The following is a 22734-nucleotide window of genomic DNA, read 5'->3' on the forward strand; positions in this document are numbered from 1 at the left end:
ACTGCGTATATGTCAATGAGAACAGTTCATAAGAAATATTATAGAAGTAGTAGTCTTTACAAAAATCTGACAGAAGGTGATTCATATAAGTAAAAAAAACATCGAATTCACTTTTATTTCTTGTTCAGAAACAGTTACTGATCACATAACCACTCTTAGTTTTTGAGAAAAAAATTCTATGGATTGTACATGAAAGTGGCACTTTGCAAGAGTTATCGTTCTTGATTTGATTCGGTTGATTATAGTAGGAATGATTTTTTCAAAAGAGCAGATCTGAATATGGAAGGGGCAATTGTTACAAATATATATAAGCATACATTGTATGAAGATCGAAGAAGCATCATTTGTTCGAGGGATTTTTTTTTCACCACGAATCACTTTAATATGGAAAGTGATTGAATTTTATATGGACCGGATATATTTATTAGATATGTACTTAATACAAACACAGTCAAATACAACAATATAATACAACAATATAAGTTCAGCAAAACGAGATATACAAAACTACAAGGTATAGAAATAATGCTAATAAAAATAAAAACCCAAATCATATTCATTTTTAAAGAAACATATACACAGAATATCTCCTTCTTTAGCTGCACTGTATCATTGAAAGAAAAAAAATCATGCACGAAACAAAATACAAAAAACTTTCTAACCCGAATAGCTCCCCCATCTACAGAATGTTTATGTATCTTTTCATAAACCACAATATTGGTGCTAGTCTGAAACTTATTGCATTCAAAGTCATTACTTCCCCTGTCATACTTACCAAAATACTGATCTATGATGGAAATAGAACTTATATACTGCAATTGTTCTATTTGAGCAGCAAAATGTCTTTGACAGTATACATGTATTATACACATACTGCCTGCAGTTGAGGATGGTACATGTATACCAGATTACCACACAAAGAAAGAATATCGCCCGAGAAGAAGTCGAGGGTGATATTCTTTATTGAGTGTAGTGATCTAGTATACCACCCTTAACTGCAGGCAGTACTGTATATGTGTTATATCATACTGAATATCGTTAAGTTATATTAAATATCTCAAGGATAAGATGCATCGTTCCTTTATAGAAGCTAACGGAACAATCTCACTCTTCTCTGCACAATTGCGACCCCTTTTTTATACAAAAATATCGATAATCACCTGAACGGTGATTTACGGTCACGTTTAACTAGCTTCCGCCTTCTTTCTTACCCTTAAAAGGACTTCCTGTTTGTGTTAGCGTTACTATCGGGGCCACTAGCAATAACGGTATATTAAAAAAAAAGATCAAACAAAAATGAAAACAAAAACAAACAAACAAACAAACAAAACAAATAAACAAACAAGCTAACCAATCAATATTTTTTTCGCTTCCCCCACCAAATAACATTACACGAATTCATCACATCTCGTTTTACCCTGAATCTAAGCCCCATCCTTATATTATTTTTTTTTAATTTACTGCTTTTGTCTATGTATATACACAAATTGTATCTCTGCCTTTGTTTCAATTAAAAGTCAATACACTGTTATCGTCTTTATACACAATATTAATCACCCCTTTAGTCGCAATGTTGGTCCCAGTCCGGACAACAGTCGTTATAAGCTTCACACTCAATGTCACATTGGCAGTCGTAATCCTCATTAAACGCACATTCTCTGGGCGGAGCACACCAGGTTCGCCTCCAATCTGAAAACATTACACTAGATTAAAGCATTTTTTTTAGTTAGACCATTCTAAAAATAACGCGTATACAATGCTTTTCTTTTTGTACGATTATTCTAAGGTAAAGTTGTTGATTTTGTTCTGATCCTGGTTTACTTGTACATAAGTCTAGGAAGTAGATTGACCAAACAGGACCAAAAAAACAAAAAAAACAAAAAAACAAAAAAAAACACACAAACAAACAAGCAAAAAGAAAACAAAAACAAAGCGAAACAAAAATTAATGCTCCATTTGTTCGAAAGAGTATATAAGTTGTAAATGGGGCTTTGTAATCCGTTACCACATGTTGGTTTATACTTCTTTTGTCAAGTAATACTTTAACAGTAGTCCGACTTTGTCTGACCTGAACTATATCATAGATCATTAACCGATATCTGCATTATCGCAAAATTCAAAAACAATAAAATATATAAAATACTGAGGCTTCATTCCTCGTACTGTACATGATAGGGATTTGACTTCCCATTTCGATGATTATAATCGTATTTTTTGTATTTTAGCCATTTTCCTTACATTGCGTTAATATGATCTGATGATTTTTTTATTATTGTACGTACCAACATTATTACAAAGAGTTCGTCTGTTTTTCAAAATAACACAACGCTGGTCCCTGGTACAAGGATTTGGCCAGCAACCATCTGCATCCTCAAAATGGAAATATGTAAAATATTAGCATATCTATTTCTTCGAGAGACTTCTTGAATAATCTGTAAATGCATTTATGCTTAAGAAGAACCAAAACTCGGCCTTTAATTCAATTGTCCAGCGCCTGGAATGGTAGTCATGAAATAGAACACACCCAATTATTTCAATTGTCCCGCCTGGAATGGAAGTCATGAAATAGAACACACCCAATTAATTCAATTGTCGAGCGCCTGGAATGATAGTCATGAAATAGAACACACCCAATTAATTCAATTCTCCCGCCTGGAATGGTAGTCATGAAATAGAACACACCCAATTAATTCAATTCTCCCGCCTGAAATGGTAGTCATGAAATAGAACACACCCAATTAATTCAATGGTCCCGCCTGGAATGGTAGTCATGAAATAGTGCAGACCTAATTAATTCAATTGTCCAGCGCCTGGAATGGTAGTCATGAAATAGAACACAACCAATTGATTCAATTGTCCAGTCTGAAACGGTACTCATGAAAAAGAACACACCAAACAATTTTAAACGTGCTTGTGTTGTTATATCACTTTTTAGTTTGATTTTGAAGAATAATCATCGTTCGGTTACTGTGGAATTTATTAATTAAATGTGTATTTTCAATAAGTGAAGACCATTTGGTGACCTCTGAAAGTATTTAGTATTTAGGTTTATGCGATGGTGCATTTGTTACATTTTACCATACCTGTTCCCTTTCTATCATTTTGTACATGCAGATTTTAATGCATTTTTAGGAGACTGAATTTATAGCTGATCTAATCCGAAAGAAAGAATATCGTTTACATGTAGCTACATCCTTTAATCTCAGTTTCCGCTATATAGATGACGTATTGTCTTTAAACATTCCTAATTTCGGGGATTTGATACATCGCATCTATCCCAAAGAACTTGAGATAAAAGGATACTACAGACACTGTGAAGTCAGCCTCATATCTTGACCAACACTTATAAATCGATAGTAAGGGAAAACAATTGACCAAACTTTACGATAAACGTGATGATTTTTCATTCAGAATTGTCAACTTTCCTTCCATCTGTGGCAACATCCCTTCAGCACCTGCGCATGAAGTGTTCATATCACAATTACTCAAACGTTACGCCAGAGCTTGTCGAAACTACGCAGACTTTTTGTATTGCCCTATACTTCTAACAAGTAGGCTTCTGGAACAGGGTTATGTTGCTACAAGATTGAAGTCATCAGAAGTTTTACGGTCGTCATCATGAAATCGTGAATCATTACGGTGTATCCATCTGCGCCATGAAAACTAATTTGTTCAACGTGTTAGTTTTCATTTCCTCTTTCGTCTTACCCCGGACTTGACTTTTTATGAGCAACTCAACGGGTGTTTCTAGAAAAGCAGAGAACGCTAATTCTACCGGAGCACCTGGTCCATGCTCTCAGTTTTTAGTGGAGTCCGATTTGTTCATTTGCTTTTGTTACTTTGTATGTATTATTTAAATTACTTTATGTTCTCTGTTGTGTATGTCTGTTTTCTACATCTGGTCTTTGTCCCTGGATTACATTCTTTTGATTACCTTGATTACTCTTTAATACAACAATCTTTATTTCATGATTGCTGTAAAACATATTACGATTTTAAGCTTTGCCTTTGAGGAGCAGAGCTATTTAAACTCAAATAACATTTTACATTGTTGATGATTGATCACTATGTTGATACTCGCATATCGCGGATGTCTCGACCAACAGGAATATGCGAGATTTCTATGATGCATATAATGCGTCAACATGACAAACAACCACTTCCCTTATGCACATATTTCCGAAATACGTCACGCTCGAGAAGACGATTTTGAGCCATTAATATGTCATAGCATCTAAATACTATATATATAGCTATTATATAAGAAGTCGCTGACACTGCGTCCTTACTCGTAGCTAATGCTCGTCGTATAAGACACTTGTTTATAAAACATTCGTTGACAGATGTTTATCACCATGCTATTTATAGCTGTCATTCTGATATCAGGGTTAAATCCTGGTGATTTGGAAGTTAGGAAGCCCACTTTTGTTTGAAATAAACAATATGCGACTTTTCTGCATTTGTGCTGAAAATAAGCAACGTCTGACCTAAAACACACTTTTTAATTCCTGGATCGGATCACCACATCCTTTTATATGGATACCTAGAGCGTCAGCGACGTCCTACATGTATATACTTTTATATATAGAGAATGAAAGACCAAACCTATGAATGGCTAAAACAATATTTTGACAAATATAACTACTTACCAATATCCAACTGGAAAGAAAAGAGTACATATTTCCTTGTTTAACAACGGTCGCGTCACTATCCCTTATTGAAAGTAGCTCACAGTGTAAACTCGCATTAGTGTTAATTCCGTTGCACTTCACATACCGTGAACATAGTTGTATACACTGAATTGGTCCTCTATATTTGGTCACTTTAATGATGTTAGATGCCATACGTTGATTATTGAATATAACCCCTTTCTTTAATACCACAGAAAATGTAGTAGTACAGTATATATAAATATACATCAATTGTAGGACGATCTGCATGTCTTTTTTTCATTATTTACTCATATAAATACTCGTATGATAACAACAAACCACGATTATCATTCTTTTCTTCATGAATGCCAGTGAGGATCTTGTTAGTTGCTATTTCCTTGATTACTTGAATAAAGGGTTGAATCACGTTGACGACTTTTTCAGCTTGATAACATTTAACAATGTATACATGTAGCGCTATGAACAATTTTTCCTTAACTGCATGCATATGCGAATGTTTTAATTGCGTTGAATATTGTTCGACATTTTGTCATTAACTGCACTTCTGTAGGAATGGTTTAAAACTTACAGCCATGAAGCTTAACGCGTTGAATACTCTTCTCCAATAAATATACACTGAATAAAATAACAATAAACTAGACACTTGTAAATCATGGTAAAAATAATGTTAAATTCCGAATCATTTTACCACTTCTTGTACTCGATGTACCACGGAAACGTAGAACGGAAATCCTCATGTGAGTATTTTACATCTTAGATATAAGGATTCGGTATGCATTATACTTTCAACAACTATAAATTGTAAATCAACGTTAATAGTATCCCCCTACAAAGTGAATAAATGTGAGTTCTATCATCCACTACAGAATGTGGACCAAGTTAAAGCTATTCTCTTGAACTTTACAATGTGAATCAATACGAAACCTACTCTCCATACTATGAAATGTGTCCAATGTGAAAAATAATCTCAAAAAAAAAAAAAAAAAAAAAAAAAAAAAATGAAAAAAATGAAATGTAAATTCTTTACCTTTGAACTATGAAACGATTCATTTTTTGAACTAGAAAATATGAAGGTGCAATATGTTCTCATCCAAAATAATGTGAATCCAGTGAATTTTATTCACCTAAACCAAAATGTGAATCTTATAGAACAAACCGTTTCTTTACTATACTCCTTTAAGTATGATGTTTACTTGACAATTTACACAATAAAGATGTAAACTGCAACTCAATAGAAATAAAGCAAGCACTTCCATCAATTACAATAATATCACACTAATGTGAATATCTCTTAAAGTTTATGAGGAAGTAATTAGCAGCTATAGTCAAGTTTACGTAGGTATAAGCAAACAAAGGTTAATTTGAATTCATCAATTTTTAATGACATGACTTATAATTATGAATTGGTCTGTAGTGAAAATTGTACAATAAAGGGAAAATAAGAAATCTACGAACTATTACAAAAACCAGGTCAATAGAATTCAATGTTGCATAGCTAAAGAATACATTCTTTTCATTTGGCATGTGCTGACTTTGCACAGACAATTTAAATCATGGCCAGCATTTTAACATCGCTTCCTGTTAACTGCTTCGTTTTTATTTCAGGGAAAGCATTCGTGTATTCCAGAACGAAACCCTCATGACTGTAATCTATAGGAATTATACATATGACCTTAGAACCACTGATGGTCTGATTTCAATCTGACATGAAGTGATGTTTTGTGGTATGAATGTTTAACATCGTCCTAAGACATTAGCTGTGGATCAATTAGTGATCGCTAAGGCCTCTCCAGCTTATTTCATCCTCATTATACCTACTCATATTGTAAGAGTTTTACTTAATTTTAAAGTTACCCGCACTATTAATATCGTATTTGTTGCCATTAAAAATTGCGGTTGACGTGTTCTATTTTGCGGCAAATAGATTCAATGCGGATTGTACAATCTGAAATTAATATCAATATAGGAAATGAAAGGGAGATGAAATGGTAAAATCTACATCATAAGCATGTTTAAAATTGTAGAATTCATACAGATAGGCTTCTTAAAGAGAGTTATGTTATAAGATTGAATTCATCACTACAGAAGTTTCATTGTCGTCTTCATGAACACGTAGATCATTACGGAGAATCCATGGGAACCGATTTCTTCAATGTACATGTAGCTTGTTTTCCTTTCCTCTTCCGTCTACCCCGGAATAAACTTTGTTTGAACAACTCAGCTGTGTTTCTAGAAAAACAGTGGACGCTTACCCTATCGGTGCACCTGGTCCATGCTTCCATTTTTGAGTAGAGTCTGAGTTGCTCATTTGCTTTTGTTGCTTTTTGTACGTGTTTTTAGCTATGTTTAGTCCTGTGAAATGTGTGTTTGTTAATTCGGTCTGATCTTTAACTCTGGATTACATTCTTTTGATTTCCGCTAGAATCTCGTTTCCCTTGATTACTCTTAAAATTGATGACAAATTATTTGGCTTTTATTAAACACTTAAGTAAAGGCATATCTTAAAGATTTTACATTTAATGCACATTTAAATCCCTATAGAGTATCAATGATATGTAAAACATAACTGTTATACTAGTATATACATGTAATATATATGTACTTGCCTAATACATAACATTCATAGAAGCATACACAGGAAGTTGTTTAGATTGAAATGGAATATATGCTTATACTAGAAAAGTATTTCAGAAGTCTGTTATACATTGGCCTGGTACAATGTATTGGCGGTATCTTTCGTATAAGTATTATTTTAAAATTAAAACATAACAAAACAAGAAAGAAACAGTAACTACATACATAATTGCATAGCTATTATAATACTTATGACTTAAAACAAAGTCAGTAAGGTGCGCATATACAATAGAATTTCCATTTTAAGTTATGGGACAATGTTCATCCCTGTCAGTACAACAATCGTTGTAGTTATGGCAACCATCATCACATTGGCAAGGGAAGTCATGCTCGTATGTACATTTCCGGGGTGGCGCACATGTACCAAAAGCTGTAAACAGAAAACCGAACATTCATTTTAATTTATTATCAGCGAAAGGATTTTTCATACGTTCGATTGGCTGAATTTGCGTCATATATATACTTCAGAATGCATTATCTACATAAAGATTAATATTAAATATCATTTTCCCTATGTTTGTTCCGTAATGATTTCGCACATTTTAATGAAAGTGGCGAAGGACATCTCAGATTTTACAAACGTAATATACTTTCTTTTTTTGAAACATTAACTTAAACCGCCTGCAAATTTACAATTGCAAACGCCAATATGATTGGTCGTTTTATCATTTAGCATTAACTTTAATAACCTAATATGATTTGGTTATAAGCCGTAAATTGTGAAATTTTAAATTCTGCCAGAACGATGACCAACATATTACGCAGTATTTGCTTCTTTTACTATTATAGAATATGAATCCGATTAACTGAAATATTTGATGCAGAAAAATAATATCACATTTAAGCTATAATGATAACTTATAATTGTCAAATTGAAGATGAATGTTCAGGTTTTTGTTTTGCAACACTAAATAAAATGTACGACAAAGTAAAATTTTATACAAATAGAATTCTTATTTAAGTTAAAGAAGCAAACACCAAGCAAAAGCAAATAAAGGAAAAAAGAAAAGAAAAAGAAAAGAAAAGAGATGTCCTTGCATGCTTAAAGATAGCCAGCGCAGTAAAATTTATTCTTTTCAGTTATAATTTTCTACATTTCATTCACGAAATAACACATGGCATGAAATTTCAATTTTCGATACAGTTTGACCGAACACCAGACAGAAGTTCGATCAGGTGAATTACGTTTCCATTGAAGAGCGTCGTTAAGGTAAAAGGGTAAAAAGTGAAACTATAACGACAGCGTCGGAAAAAAAAAAACTTAAATCTAAATACCATATCCTGCACATCTCAGTGCGTATATAAATGGACAACAAACTTTCAATGCCGTAGCTTAGATTTTAGTAGGATATAGCTTGACACAATGTAGCCATTATTACCTCTTTGAGAAGTTTAGTTTTCTAAGTTCAACAGTTACATATTGTGGAAAGCTCTTACGATAATCAAACTTTTTGATCCCTGAAAATCTCTATTTTGTGTATAATCATCCTAAAAAAATTCAAAGCTTTAACTAAAAAAAAACTGTAGTAGGAGATAACCAAACAAAGCATGTACCTCCCTTCCGGACGGACGGACAAGGATGAAGATGTCATGAAATTCATTTGCTGTGAAATAAAACAAAATGGCATCGGTCAGGTTAAAACCTTTATTAAATTTGACGTAAAGAGGGACAAACATATAATTCTACAATATAGTACAAATGGTAAAAAACCCGCTTACTTAAGAACAATTTCGTTTTTTAAATGCATACAGTTTCAAAAACATATTTTAACGAATATTCTTGTTTCAAGTCATTTTTCAGTCGGTATCACAATTGTCACCTAGATAAGAGTATCTCATTCTTTGCCTGAAAGTATACCTTTAAGCCAGAACCAGACATCTGTGAAATAAATATGCAAAATCTAAATGTAATGCATTAACTATATCAAACGAGTCCTCTTAGAGAAAAAAATAATTATCCTTGTCGTTTTTAGTTATCAGAAAGATGCAAAACGGGTACTTTCTGCACCTAAGAACTTAAGATAAAGAATACTACAGACAGTGTGAAGTCAACCTTTCTTAACCACAGATGGAGAACGATGGTAAATGAAAACTATTCACCAAACTATACGACAAAAGCCATGACTTTTCATTCCATATTGTCAACTTTCCTTTCATTTGGTGCTATATCCCCTCAGCAACTGGGTATAGAGTGCTCATATAACAACTAATACGCTATGCCAGAGCTTGCCTTAACTAGGAAAGACTTTTTGTATCGCCCTAGAAGTTTTACAGTAAAGCTCCTAGACTTGATTTTATGGCATCTCGGCTGATGTTTCTAGAAAACAGAGGAAACTTACCCTATCGGTGCTCCTGTTCCATGCTCCCAGGTTTTAGTGGAGTCCGAGTTGCTCATTTACTTATTGTTATTTTGTATGCATTTTTTGGTTATTTTATGTTCTCCGTTATGTTTGTCTGTTTTCCATATGTGGTCTTTGTGTCAGGATAACGTTTTTTATTTCCGCTAGAACCTTGGTTATCTTGATTTCTCTTTGCATTTGAAAGTGCCCTATGGCATGTGGTAAATTATATTCATTAAATAAAATATACCATACAGATGACATAACCTCATCAGAATGAATTAATCTGAGAACAAACACACATACACATACAAAAAAAGTTTCATTAAGCCCCACAGCTATTGATACATATCTTTCTTTACATTAACAAAAACAAGTTTTTTCGCTCATGTATAAGCTGAAATTAATTTCTTACAGTTGTCCTCTAAATTCCTTTGCAGGTTTTTTCGCTCAGCTGCCCCCGACAATTTTTTTGACTAGTTGAAGAAATACACATTAGCAGAAATAACTTCTCTCCTTTGTTCTATGTTTTGATTTTTAAGAAAAAGTTTCAGTAGATATCTTATTAAAGTTGAAAGTTTAAAGTGAGGATTTGCATGTCTCTACTTTTAAGAACTGCTTGCATACAGTGTATCTTCCTGTGAATTTGGTTCTAGATTTGCCGATGAAAATAAGATTTTTTAAAAATGTAATAATCATTCCGTCTGATGTTGCTTTAAATTATAATGAATAACTGTCTTTAATGTGCATTAAAGCAGTACCGCAGGTTTAGTTAGTTTGAAGTATTGTTTATATGAAATAATTATTGTGTTAATTGCAATTAATATGCTCATCAAATGTTTACTTAATAATGATAATATATATATATTAATTGTTAGGTTGAAAATAATAATAACAAAAATACAAGTACATGGGACCAGTAATTGATTTTTTCTACTTTAATTATATAAGATCATTATTATAAACATTATAGTTAAAATGTTTACTTATTTATTATTACACTTTGCCTGTATATATTTTCATTGATTAGTCAAAAACATACATGCACTTGAAGTCGGTGTAGTATTTTTGTGTTTTCTTTCAGGGAAATAATCCTTAAATTAAAACAAAGGGGAGACCCCACCTCCAACGATTTTATCAATAAAAAATCGAGGAAAATTTTATGTTATACGAATTCAGCCTTCCACATCTTTACAGTTTTAGGGTGAACTTTCATTTATTCTTCAATATTGCATGAACCTTTTTTTGGAGCAATATAAGAACTGGTAACAGTTAAATGACACCTAACGTATATTGTTAAGCAGTTTTGAATATATTTTGATATAAAGAAAGAGTTCTTACCTCTTGACTTGCAATCATCGTCAGTTTTATATCCCGTCATGCATGCGCATTTATAACTTCCGCTTGCAGAATCCATTGAACATGTTCCTCCATTAAAACAAGGATTAGGAGTGCAAACATGACCTAACAGAATGAATGAATTAATATCATTTTTGAGAAAGAAACGTAGTGCAAATAATGGACAATAATAAAATTTTCGGACTGAAAATGTGAAAGCTTTTATCTAATGTCATGCAATATTGAAGAAAATATCTTCAAATCTAGAGTTGTATATATTTTACTTCCAGGTTTGAGATTTGAACACATGTTTGTATCCACACAAGAAACATTTATCACATGAGCAAATTATTTGTTGTTTCCTTGAATAATGTATAGATGCTGTTACTTTGGCGGAACAAATACAACTCATCATGACCTATCAACCTGCTTGCTATAATTAATTGAATGCTTACTCTCACACTGTGTTCCAAAATAACCAGGAAAACAATTACAGAAAAATCCAGATCTTTTAGAGCTATCTTGTTTGCAAGTGCCCTCGTTTTGACATGGAATGCTGTCACACACGTGCTCTGTGGGGGTAAATGAATTAAAAATTGAACACTTTTTTTACTGAGATTCACCACAACATACATCATTTGATAATTTTCATGGAATATCAAACAAACCAAAAGCCCATTCCCATGTTTTTAAAACGTTTTTGTCAACTGCTTAATTACTCATTTTGGAAATAAAATGTACGTTTCTATGGCACGAGATTGAAACAATTGTTGATGTCACTTCAAAACAATATTATGGAATTTGAAAGTCACGAGAGATAGTTAAATAATTAATATATCAATCCACAAAGATATCGACAAATAAAAAATGTACCACTGCATTGCAATCCCGTATATCCTATAGGACAGTCACAGGAAAATGTTGTACTTCCGGCAGCACTGCAGTTCCCGTCATTTAAACAAGGTTTGCTGGCGCAAACATGAGCTAAATGAATAGGAGAAAAAATAATTCTATGTAACATTAGATCATCTTGTACGTTCAGTAGAATCAATCTTGTACTGGTTCTTCAAACAAATACTTCATGTAAATTGTCAATGACTGCTTATGTTTATTGTAACAAAGTGATCGTAGGTTTAATTCAATAAGTTACTTGTGTTGTGGAGTAGTTTGTCTCACTAACATCACCTCTGTATAATGAAAAGAAAAAGGGGGAAAAATACAAAAGAATAACAGCACTCTTTATCCTCCACTTCCCAAATCTCACTAACATTGATCAGTCTAACATATCCATTCAAAAAATATATTTCCTGTAATTGTGTTGCACGAGCTTTGAATAAAAAAATAATAAATTATAGGAGGCAAATAATAAGAAATAGTAGAAATAGAGTTTCGCAACTGATTCAAAATTTTCACTGACAAAATAAAAGATCCTTGCATGCATTTTAAGTGATTTCTTCATAGCATGTAAAATCAAACAAATGACTAGTGTATTCCAAAAAGTCAAAAGTGTAGACCAAAGACAAACTTACTTTCGCATTGAGGACCGGAATAACCAAAGGTGCATGCGCATGAGAATGTTTCACTTCCGGTCGGTGAACATGAACCGCCATTTTGACAAGGATTTCCATCACATACAAAATCTGCACAAATAGACTATAATCAAAACAACGAAACCAAACAGACAATCAATTTCATCTAGTAGGAGCCGCTACGTTCGACCTAAATTATAATGCATTAATATTCTTTCAAATGATATATATATTTTTCTAATATGACGTCTTCATATCGCCAAACAGTATATGTCGGTACAACCCCACCTTTAGCACCTGCGCACTGTCTCCTTTTCTTTCGCTGTCGCTTCGAGACATTACACTCATTTAGAAAGTTTACGCGATAATTTAACGGCTTAGAGGTTATCTAATTGAAATAAATTATATAAATTCCACAACACTTGTTACTCCCGTAGTGGTATTAATTCAATGATGATCCTAAAAAAAATCCAAAAATCTTTTGGAGACAATCAGTTCAAGACTATTATCTGAATATAATAGCATTAAAACCTATGAACTTTCAACACTGTATACTTCTAATTCCCATATTCAGTTAAAATCCCGACTTAAAACATTATACATCGTTGTTTTTCCAAAAAATGACGGTACATCAAGATACAAATATATAGTTCTTGGTAGAGATTCCTCATACTTTGTAAGAAATACTTCCCAATCATCTTCCAAATATACAGAGGAAGATGTTTACAAAATGCTGGAATTTGTAATCGACCACATTTTTGTCCAGTGTGGTGGACGTGTTTTTCAACAAACGGTCGGCATTCCAATGGGAACAAATTGTGCTCCTTTACTTGCTGATCTATTCATTCACTCTTATGAGGCTGACTTTATAGCTGATCTGATCAGAAAGAAAGAATATCGTTTGGCTAAATCCTTCAATCTCAGTTTCCGCTATATAGATGACGTATTATCTTTAAACAATTCTAATTTCAGGGATTTGATACATCGCATCTACCCAAAAGAACTTGAGATAGAGGATACTACAGACACGGTGAAGTCAGCCTCATATCTTGACCTACACTTAGAAATCGATGGTAAAGGAAAACTATTGACCAAACTTTACGACAAACGTGATGACTTTTCATTCAGAATTGTCAACTTTCCTTTCATCTGTGGCAACATCCCTTCGGCTCCTGCGTATGGAGTGTTCATATCAAAACTCATACGTTATGCCAGAGCTTGCCGAAACTACGCAGACTTTTTGTATCGCTCTAGAACTCTAACAAATAGGCTTCTGGAACAGGATTATGTTGCTACAAGATTGAAGTCATCACTACAGAAGTTTTATGGTCGTCATCATGAACTCGTGGATCGTTATGGTGTATCCTTCAGCACCATGAAAACTGATTTATTCAACGGGTCATAGTTTTCCTTTCCTCGTTTGTCTACCCCGGACTTGACTTTTTATGAGCAACTCGGCGGCTGTTTCTAGAAAAGCAGCGGACGCTTACCCTACTGGTGCACCTGGGCCATGCTCCCAGTTTTTAGTGGAGTCCGAGTTACTCATTTGCTTTTATTACTTTGTATGTATGATTTTAGTTACTTTATGTTCTTTGTTGTATATGTCTGTTTTCCATGTCTGGTCTTTGTCCCTGGATTACATTCTTTTGATTGCCGCTATAACCTTGGTTCCCTTGATTACTCTTTAACACATACGATGATATAAATATACAAATTTAATCTTTCAATACGGGGGAGGTTAAACGGAACAGCCGTTTTTTCGGCTATGCCTAGGAAAAGTTTTATCACAAAAATTACCGTATTTCTCATATTAGAAAATAAATAACTCCTTACGGGGATATTGTACTCATTGTTTAGTTTGGCATTTATGTTCTCATTTAACACCTCGCTATCGCTCGGTGTTAATTAATCGGAAAAAAAATGCCGTACCGATGTTAGAATGAGTACAAATCTACCCCCTTCACGAATTATTTCTTAGGTAATCATTTAAAGTATCGATTTTTCGATAATTTTTGATTTTTTTTTCAACATCGAAGTTTCATATTATCACTTTTAATAAGGTTATTATAAAGGGTCGAGGCATGATTTTAGTATTGTATTAATTAAGAAAATATAATATCGGTCAGTTTTTGACCCAAACCCTTATCAACATCCTACCCCAAACACCAGTCATAACCCTTAATATGAAAAGTAATGTTTTGAGATTTTCAATTATGAAGGTTACTTCTTTATTCAGTACATTAACCTGTTCAAATATATTTGTGCCATAAACACTAAATGAAAAGAACGAAGAAACTGGATGACACATTTGAATTGAACAATCATTACGACATTGATAAATACTTTTTTGTACATAACAAAACAGGTACATATGAGATAAAGTTGATAAAAAGTTTTACCTTCACACTCAGGTCCTGAGAAACCAAGATGGCATGTGCATGAAAATGAAGAACTTCCGGTTGGTGTACACAATGCACCGTTCTTGCAAGTAGTTTCATTACATACGTAGGCTATTAAAATAGAAAAAGAAAGAGTGATTAATTCTTATTCAGAAAAAAAACCCAAAAAGAAAACAAAACAAAAAAGAAAACAAAAAGAAAACAAAAACAAAAAAACAAAAACAAAAACAAAAACAAAAAGAAGAAAACTAAAAGTTTGTTTAATATTATACACTTTTTTGTTTAGTTTTCTCGCATAAACTTAAAGTTGTACATTTAATTGGCGTGTGCAGTTTAAAACCCAATGAAATAAATTTCATGAAATGCAAAACTGTATAAATTATAAATATTTCCTAAAAATATCATTTTCATGTAATATTTTATGTTTTTTAAAACCTTTAAATTTGCATGCACAGAAATATACTTAGGTGAGTGGTACCCTTATTTTGTAATGTCCCACACATTCATGTTCATTTTTTTCATTCAAATAATTGAAAGTTTTTTGTCGTAGTTTTTGGAAAAATGATGGACACATTATTATTCCTGCAAAAGATACAGAAGTAAACCATATAATTTGCCATAGATATCCATATTACACGATATTCAAGAAAAAACAGTTAAATTATGTGTCTTTTTCAGGAGATAGGACAGCACCCTTATTTTATAATATCACTCAGATTCATGTTCAGTATTTTCATTCAAATAACTGAAAGTTTTTTTGTGGCTTTCGGAAAAATGATGGACTCATTAATATTTTTTGCAAATGATATAGAAATAAACAAAATTATTTGCCATAGAAATCCATATTACACGATATTTAAAGAAAAAAAATATTTGGTTTTCTCAGTTATCTTGATAAAAAAATGTGCTTTAACAAGAGTCTATATATTGAAATGAAAATTAACAAACTATAAATTTACAACGGGTCAGCTGTATTTTTATTCAAATAAATGACATTGTATAACAGAAGTGAAATTATTATATATTGAAATGGACAATTAAGAAAATTTGCTCATGTTCAGCCATTTTTGTCTGATTTTCAGACTTTGCTGGTTTTATTAATTTCATAGCATTGATATATTTTGCCCAGCGACCCCCACTTTCCTTTTCATAATTTCAATAATTGTAGTGTTGTGTGTGTCTGTTTACCTTGTCTATTCTTTGTCCCTGGATTACATTCTTTTGATTGCCGCTAAAATCTTAGTTTCCTTGATATCTTTTTGATTTAACACACCTTAAACTGTCATTTGGGAAGTTTTTATGAATCCTTTTTATTTCGTCGGGTTTTAAATAGAAAAAAAACTATAAAGCTAAAAGCCTAAGATAAATCCTTTCCTGTCAAAATTTCATATGCTTTATCTCAAAATCAAGCCCTCTGACACATCAATTTATGGTACATTTATTGTTCTAGCACTGAAGATCTTAAAAAACTCAAAACCCACTAAAATGCTTGTTATTCTCAAACAGAGCAGCGAACATATTTATAAAATAAAGAATTTTTAATGGCTTACTTTGACACTCATTACCAGAGTAACCCATTGGACATGTGCAGGCAAAACTATCACTTCTGGTTGGTTGACATGATCCGCCATTTAGACATGGGTTACTGTCACAAACGTAATCTTAAAGAAATAATAAAAGTAAACTCCATTTTCTGATCATCATGGCTTTCCAAAAAATGAGGTACGTGTAGCAATGCACACTCCTCTAAGAGTAACTAAGGGAACCAATGTTATAGCGGTAATAAGAATGTAATCCAGGGACAAAGACCAGCCATGGAAAACAGAAATGCTTAACAAAGAACATAGAGTAACTAAAATCATACATACAAAGTAACAAAAGCAAATGAGCAACTTGGACTCCACTAAAAACTGGGAACATGGACCAGGTGCATCTCTAATTAACTTTCGAAGAACTTGTGTAAGTAAAAGGCCATGAACATTTTATGCGTACCTGTACTAATATGCTAAGCAGGATAACCTGACAGATAACATGCAGGTATCATATGCTCATATCTTAGAAGATGCACATAAGTAACTTATTTAGAAGTATATTTCCCAACTTTTGTGATGTGTGAATAAAATTGGGTTTCCATATAAACGAATTCGTTTCGCATTTTTTTCAATTTCTGAAATTTGTTTTTTTATACATATTTATCAACATTGATTTAAATAAATTAATTTTCTAAGATAAACGATACATACGTCTGCATATTTAAGTTCTGAAATAAAATGTTTTTTAATCCATTTCCTTACCAATGCACGTTTCGCCAGAATATCCAAGTGCACAATCACATCTGTATTCTTTAACTTTAGATGGGTAGCATTTACCACCATTTTGACAAGGACGGTTGTCACAAAAATGCTCTAAAATTATATACAAACCTTGGAATACACATTTAATCATACATATATTAGATATTGATCACAAACATTAAAGTAGTACGGATGTGCTTTAGTTACTTATTTTTTCATATTGTTTATTCGAATGAGCCCATTTTTGTCCAGCATTGTGATACTGCGTCTGGAAGGGAAATCTAAGACTTAAAAGGTAACAAAAAAGAACATAATCAGAGGACAACGAATACACCAAAAATAAAAAAATAAAATAAACACACAAAGAAAATGAACTAACCAACAAAGAAAAATAAATAAATAAATAAATAAAGGGCAATAATTAAGGCATTTCGGGACAATAACGATGGACCAGATGAACAGAAATTGCCTTGTGCTATTTCGACTCACTGAGCCGTATTTGTTTTGTACTTGTTCACAGAAGAAACGGAATAATGGTAGGCACTCTTCATACGGTAACATTATTCTGACACCAAACAAATAAGTTGTCATTTGATCTCCTTAAATACCACTTGACGAAGGGGCATTGAATACCAATTTTATTATTTTTTATTGTGACTTTGCAGGGGATTAAACCCACGACACTGTGCACTCAAGGCAAGGATGAATCAACATATATACACATAACTATAAATTGCGCTTTATCAAGGTTTAATACCAATTAATATTTTGCTTAAAAGACGATATCATTTGATGTACATTTCACTCAGTTCAATACAAAAGAGTAATCAAGGGAACCAAGGTTATAGCGGTAATCAAAAGAATGTAATCCAGGGACAAAGATCAGACATGGAAAACAGACATACACAACAAAGAACATAAAGTAACTAAAATCATACATACAAAGTAACAAAAGTAAATGAGCAACTCGGACTCCACTAAAAACTGGGAGCATGGCCCAGGTGCACCAGTAGGGTAAGCGTCCGCTGCTTTTCTAGAAACAGCCGCCGAGTTGCTCATAAAAAGTCAAGTCCGGGGTAGACAAACGAGGAAAAGAAAACTATGACCCGTTGAATAAATCAGTTTTCATGGTGCTGAAGGATACATCATAACGATCCACGAGTTCATGATGACGACCATAAAACTTCTGTAGTGATGACTTCAATCTTGTAGCAACATAACCCCGTTCCAGAAGCATATTTGTTAGAGTTCTAGAGCGATACAAAAAGTCTGCGTAGTTTCGGCAAGCTCTGGCATAACGTATGAGTTTTGACATGAACACTCCATACGCAGGAGCCGAAGGGATGTTGCCACAGATGAAAGGAAAGTTAACAATTCTGAATGAAAAGTCATCACGTTTGTCGTAAAGTTTGGTCAATAGTTTTCCTTTACCATCGATTTCTAAGTGTAGGTCAAGATATGAGGCTGACTTCATAGTGTCTGTAGTTCTTTTATCTCAAGTTCTTTTGGGTAGATGCGATGTATCAAATCCCCGAAATTAGAATTGTTTAAAGATAATACGTCATCAATATAGCGGAAACTGAGATTGAAGGATCTAGACAAACGATATTCTTTCTTTCTGATCAAATCAGCCATAAAGTCATCCTCATAAGAGTGAATGAATAGATCAGCAAGTAAAGGAGCACAATTTGTTCCCATTGGAATACCGACCGTTTTTTGAAAAACACGTCCACCACACTGGACAAATATGTTGTCGATTAAAAATTTCAGTATTTTGTAAACATCTTCCTCTGTATATTTGGTAGATGATTTGGAATTATTTCTTACTAAGTATAAGGAATCTCTACCAAGAAGTACATATTTGTATCTAAGTGTACCATCTTTTTGGAAAAACAACGATGTATAATGTTTTTAAGTCGGGATTTTAACTGAGTATGTGGAATAGAAGTATACAGTGTTGAAAGTTCATAGGTTTTAATGCTATTATATTCTGATAATAGTCTTCAACTGATTGTCTCCAAAAGATCTTTCGAATTTTTCAAGATCCACATTGAACTAATACCACTACGGGAGTAACAAATATTGTGGTAGGACTTCAGACCTTCTTTGACAGTTGTGAGTATAGAAGTTAAAAGTTTTGAAAGAGGATTCGTGGTACATTTTGCAGATCCAGCTATGAAACGTTGTTTGTATAAACATTATAAATATGGAAACGTTTATTTTTTAAAAATGGTAAAAATGTATTTCTCAATTCTCTTTTTATTTTAAGTTATTATGGTGTTCCTTCATAGAACTAATATATTTGTTTTAAAATTGCAACCCTGCAATTCATAGTTCATACGCCGCACAAGAGTTGATTTTATAATATCACGGAAGAAAGGGGAAGACCAAGACATCTAAATAAAAGAGGGGTCTCAGAAAATAATCTTGTTTGCCCAAATTAATACAACTTTAGCACAGCTAAACCCTAGGGGTCCAAACAAAGAGCTTAAAAGTAGTAGATTATGTATATGATTAATTAAGTACATTCATAGTACTTAGTTTGTCAGGAAATAATCATAAAATGATGTTTGTTTTCAATAAAGACTAATCCTGAATATGTTTCCTACCTTCACAAGTATTTCCGGAGTATCCATTGCCACATAGACAAGTGAAGGTATCTACTTCAGGAACACATGTTCCATTATTCTTACATTGATCTTTAGTACAAGTTGTTACTACAAGTAAAACCAATTATCGTTTCTCCTTGCAATCACAATAATAACTTTAAAGTAATAATAGAATTTATTTAAAATCAAGGTTTAAAGTTTATTTGGTAAATTGCTGTTTTATGACATAACTCGGTTCTTACAATCTATAAACAAAACATATTTAAAGAAAGAGTTAATAGGCCAACATTATGGTAAACATTTGCGTATTAAAATATGCAATTTACATTGTGCATTTCTAACATTTTGATGGAATATTTATTTATCGGTAGCTAAAAATAACGAAGTTATATCATAGAAAATTATTGGCAAAATCTGGAATTCTATTGTTAAATATACTCAAACAATGTAAGCGACAGGATATCAAATTAATTTGAACAAAGCACAAATATATCCATTCAGCCCAGTTCAAGGCTTTGGTTTATATTCATACCTTCACAATAATCCCCGGATGTACCTCTCGTACACTGGCATGAGAAATCGTTTAATTTGTTGATACACTTCGCACTATTCCGACAAGGTTCCTTTGAACAGGGTGTTTCTATAAGAATAAAAAAAAATACCTCCTGAAATGAGAACATGTCTAAACCGAACCATTTTGGATTCTTTAAATAGTTTTTTAAGGTTCGGTATATGCAGGTTAAATTTGTTTTAAAATTTAAATGAAAGCGGCTTAGAGGGTTTCCCGTGAAAACAGCTTTATTTTTTATCCCGAGTTCGGTTTAAGAAAGTCTCACGATATTACGATAGGTGTGCAGTTTTCTACTGTGTCTAACCTGAATAACCCTGATAGCAAGTAGTACATTTGAACTGAATTGTAGATTTATTAGTTTAAGAGAGTGACCTCTACCTCGTATTGGCTTCTAAAGTACTTTTCTTCATTTTTCAAGAATCGTCAATTGTGATTGTTCACAGAACTCATGAATAATACGCAAATAATATAAACCTGTATTTATGCATAGATGAGTTTTGTCCTGCAATAGAAGACAAGTCTGGTTTCTACCACAAGGATTTGGTGTACAGACATCATCTTCTTTCTGAAATCAAAATTCAACTGTAAGATATTACAGTATCCCCAATATACTAATTCAGCTCCACTGTCCGTTTAACAAGAAACCAAAGAAATAATTGGATTCCTCGTCGATTTTCGTCGCATTTTATATTGTTACATTATAATTTTTGCAAAAGTATTACAACACAAGTTAAACAGCGAAGCTTTAGATTATTAGTTTATGTGTTAAGAATGCTAAAAGATAACTTTGCATTAGACATCACCAACAATAAAGGAAGCCAGGAAGACCTCTATCCCCCTAGAGGGAAACCACATAAACAGAGATTCAAGGGCTCGGTTACACCTTGGAGCAGTCTCAGCACATTGCACAAGACAGAGAGAAGTGATGGAAACTTGTTGGTGACCTATGTTCTAGTCCTGATGAAGAGCATAACTGACATTATCAACTTACATGTTTGAATATTAGATGTAAAGTGCATATTTTCTTAAGTTATATTATATATTCTTATTTATATATTATGTTTATGATTTTAATTGTTGATTTCAATTTAATTAAATTTATTTGATACGATAAATACTTGTTATTCTGTTTGTATTACCAATATAACAAGATCTAATTACGTAAAATTGAAAAACCTTTTCAATAGAAAACCTTCCCATGATGGACAGTATGATAGAATATTGTGTGCTAGTATTTGAGATATAAGCATTGAAAACTTTGGCGTAAATATTACTTCTCTAGATTCGTCATAGGGTTAATCTTAGAAGGTTTTTATCTAAGTAGGTTTTATCTGTTAAAACCACTGACGACAAAAACAAGGATTTCATAAAATACCTTTCAAAATAAAATGAAATTTAAAGTGTGATTAAAGAAATTATTAAAGAGGGGGTCACTTGGATAATTATATGACACTCAGAGTTTGAACTTATCCATAACGAATAGGTGAATATGATTAACAACCAACAGGACATTTGTACAATTTTCTTGATTGTTCATAATATATGTATAATACCTTTAAATGTCAGTGCATCCGTTATTACCAGAAGACACATATTTGGTATAAAGTGATGTAACCAGTTGACAGACAGATGTTAACACTGAGTGACAAGTTAATAATAAATGAAACTTGACCCTCACAGACAATATATTACAATATAACAGTATAAGTATATTACTTGTTCTTTGTACGGCTGTTTTTAACATAAAAAAGAAAGTATGAAATACAGAAATGCATCTTTATTGGTAATCTGCAGCATTTTCGTTGACTTTTTTTACGGATACGGGTCATTATATAGGAAATATTTGTGATGTATCTATGTCAGTTATATTTTACAGATATTTGATGAAAAAGGGGTCATGCTCCAAAAGAGTGTAGTAACAGAAATAGTTACAAACATTAAGATATTATACAATGATTAGAAATTGGTCTATGTGCATATTTAAAGTATTCTTTTTTGTTCGATTTATGCATGTTAAAAACCACCGAATTTAGTTTCTTATTAAGAATCAGTCACAGACCAAATAACCAGTCATAGTTTTTTTTCATTTGGGTGGTACGCTTTTGAGATAAACTTAATATTGATCGTACATGAAATTAGCACTTTGTAAGAGTTATCGTTCTTGATTTTGCTCGATTTGGTTGATTTTAGTGGGAGATAATTGTATGATTTTCTCAAAAGTACAGATTTGCATGGCATGTGAAAAGGACAACAGTTAAGTAAAAATAGAGCATATTTAGATTGAAAAAGCTTTGTTTGTTCGGTGAGTCACTTTAATATGAACAATGTCTGAATGGTACTTCAAACTT

At 32.6% G+C, this 22734-nt stretch overlaps 1 protein-coding gene across 1 annotated transcript; it reads right to left on the reverse strand.

Moving 5' to 3' along the window:
* Positions 1-7214: 7214 nt before the first annotated feature.
* LOC148597773 (uncharacterized) lies at positions 7215-21013 on the reverse strand. The gene is made up of 11 exons (XM_088561772.1): positions 20861-21013; positions 20348-20455; positions 19816-19923; positions 17207-17317; positions 16463-16573; positions 14913-15023; positions 12514-12624; positions 11858-11968; positions 11440-11556; positions 10988-11110; positions 7215-7677 (listed from the first exon to the last, which is right to left on the reverse strand). Exons 5-11 carry the CDS (start codon positions 16488-16490, stop codon positions 7550-7552), a joined length of 729 nt encoding a protein of 242 aa, XP_088417898.1. The 5' UTR covers positions 16491-16573; positions 17207-17317; positions 19816-19923; positions 20348-20455; positions 20861-21013; the 3' UTR covers positions 7215-7549.
* Between the last annotated feature and the right edge of the window lie 1721 nt (positions 21014-22734).

The sequence above is a fragment of the Perna viridis genome, chromosome 14 (genome assembly GCF_037379345.1).
Source record: "Perna viridis isolate PV_CMFRI_1.1 ecotype Kerala chromosome 14, ASM3737934v1, whole genome shotgun sequence".
In the NCBI taxonomy this organism is placed as follows: Eukaryota; Metazoa; Mollusca; class Bivalvia; order Mytilida; family Mytilidae; genus Perna; species Perna viridis.

Bases quoted from the DNA above. Each gene is read 5' to 3' on its own strand.
- LOC148597773 (XM_088561772.1), bottom strand. From the start codon at position 16,490: ATGGGTTACTCTGGTAATGAGTGTCAAA. The intron at 11,969-12,513 runs GTAAGTTTGTCT...CTATTCATTTAG, and splicing joins TTCCGGTCCTCAATGCGAAA to CTCATGTTTGCGCCAGCAAA. The intron at 7,678-10,987 runs GTAAGAACTCTT...TTCTGTTTACAG, and splicing joins CGATGATTGCAAGTCAAGAG to CTTTTGGTACATGTGCGCCA.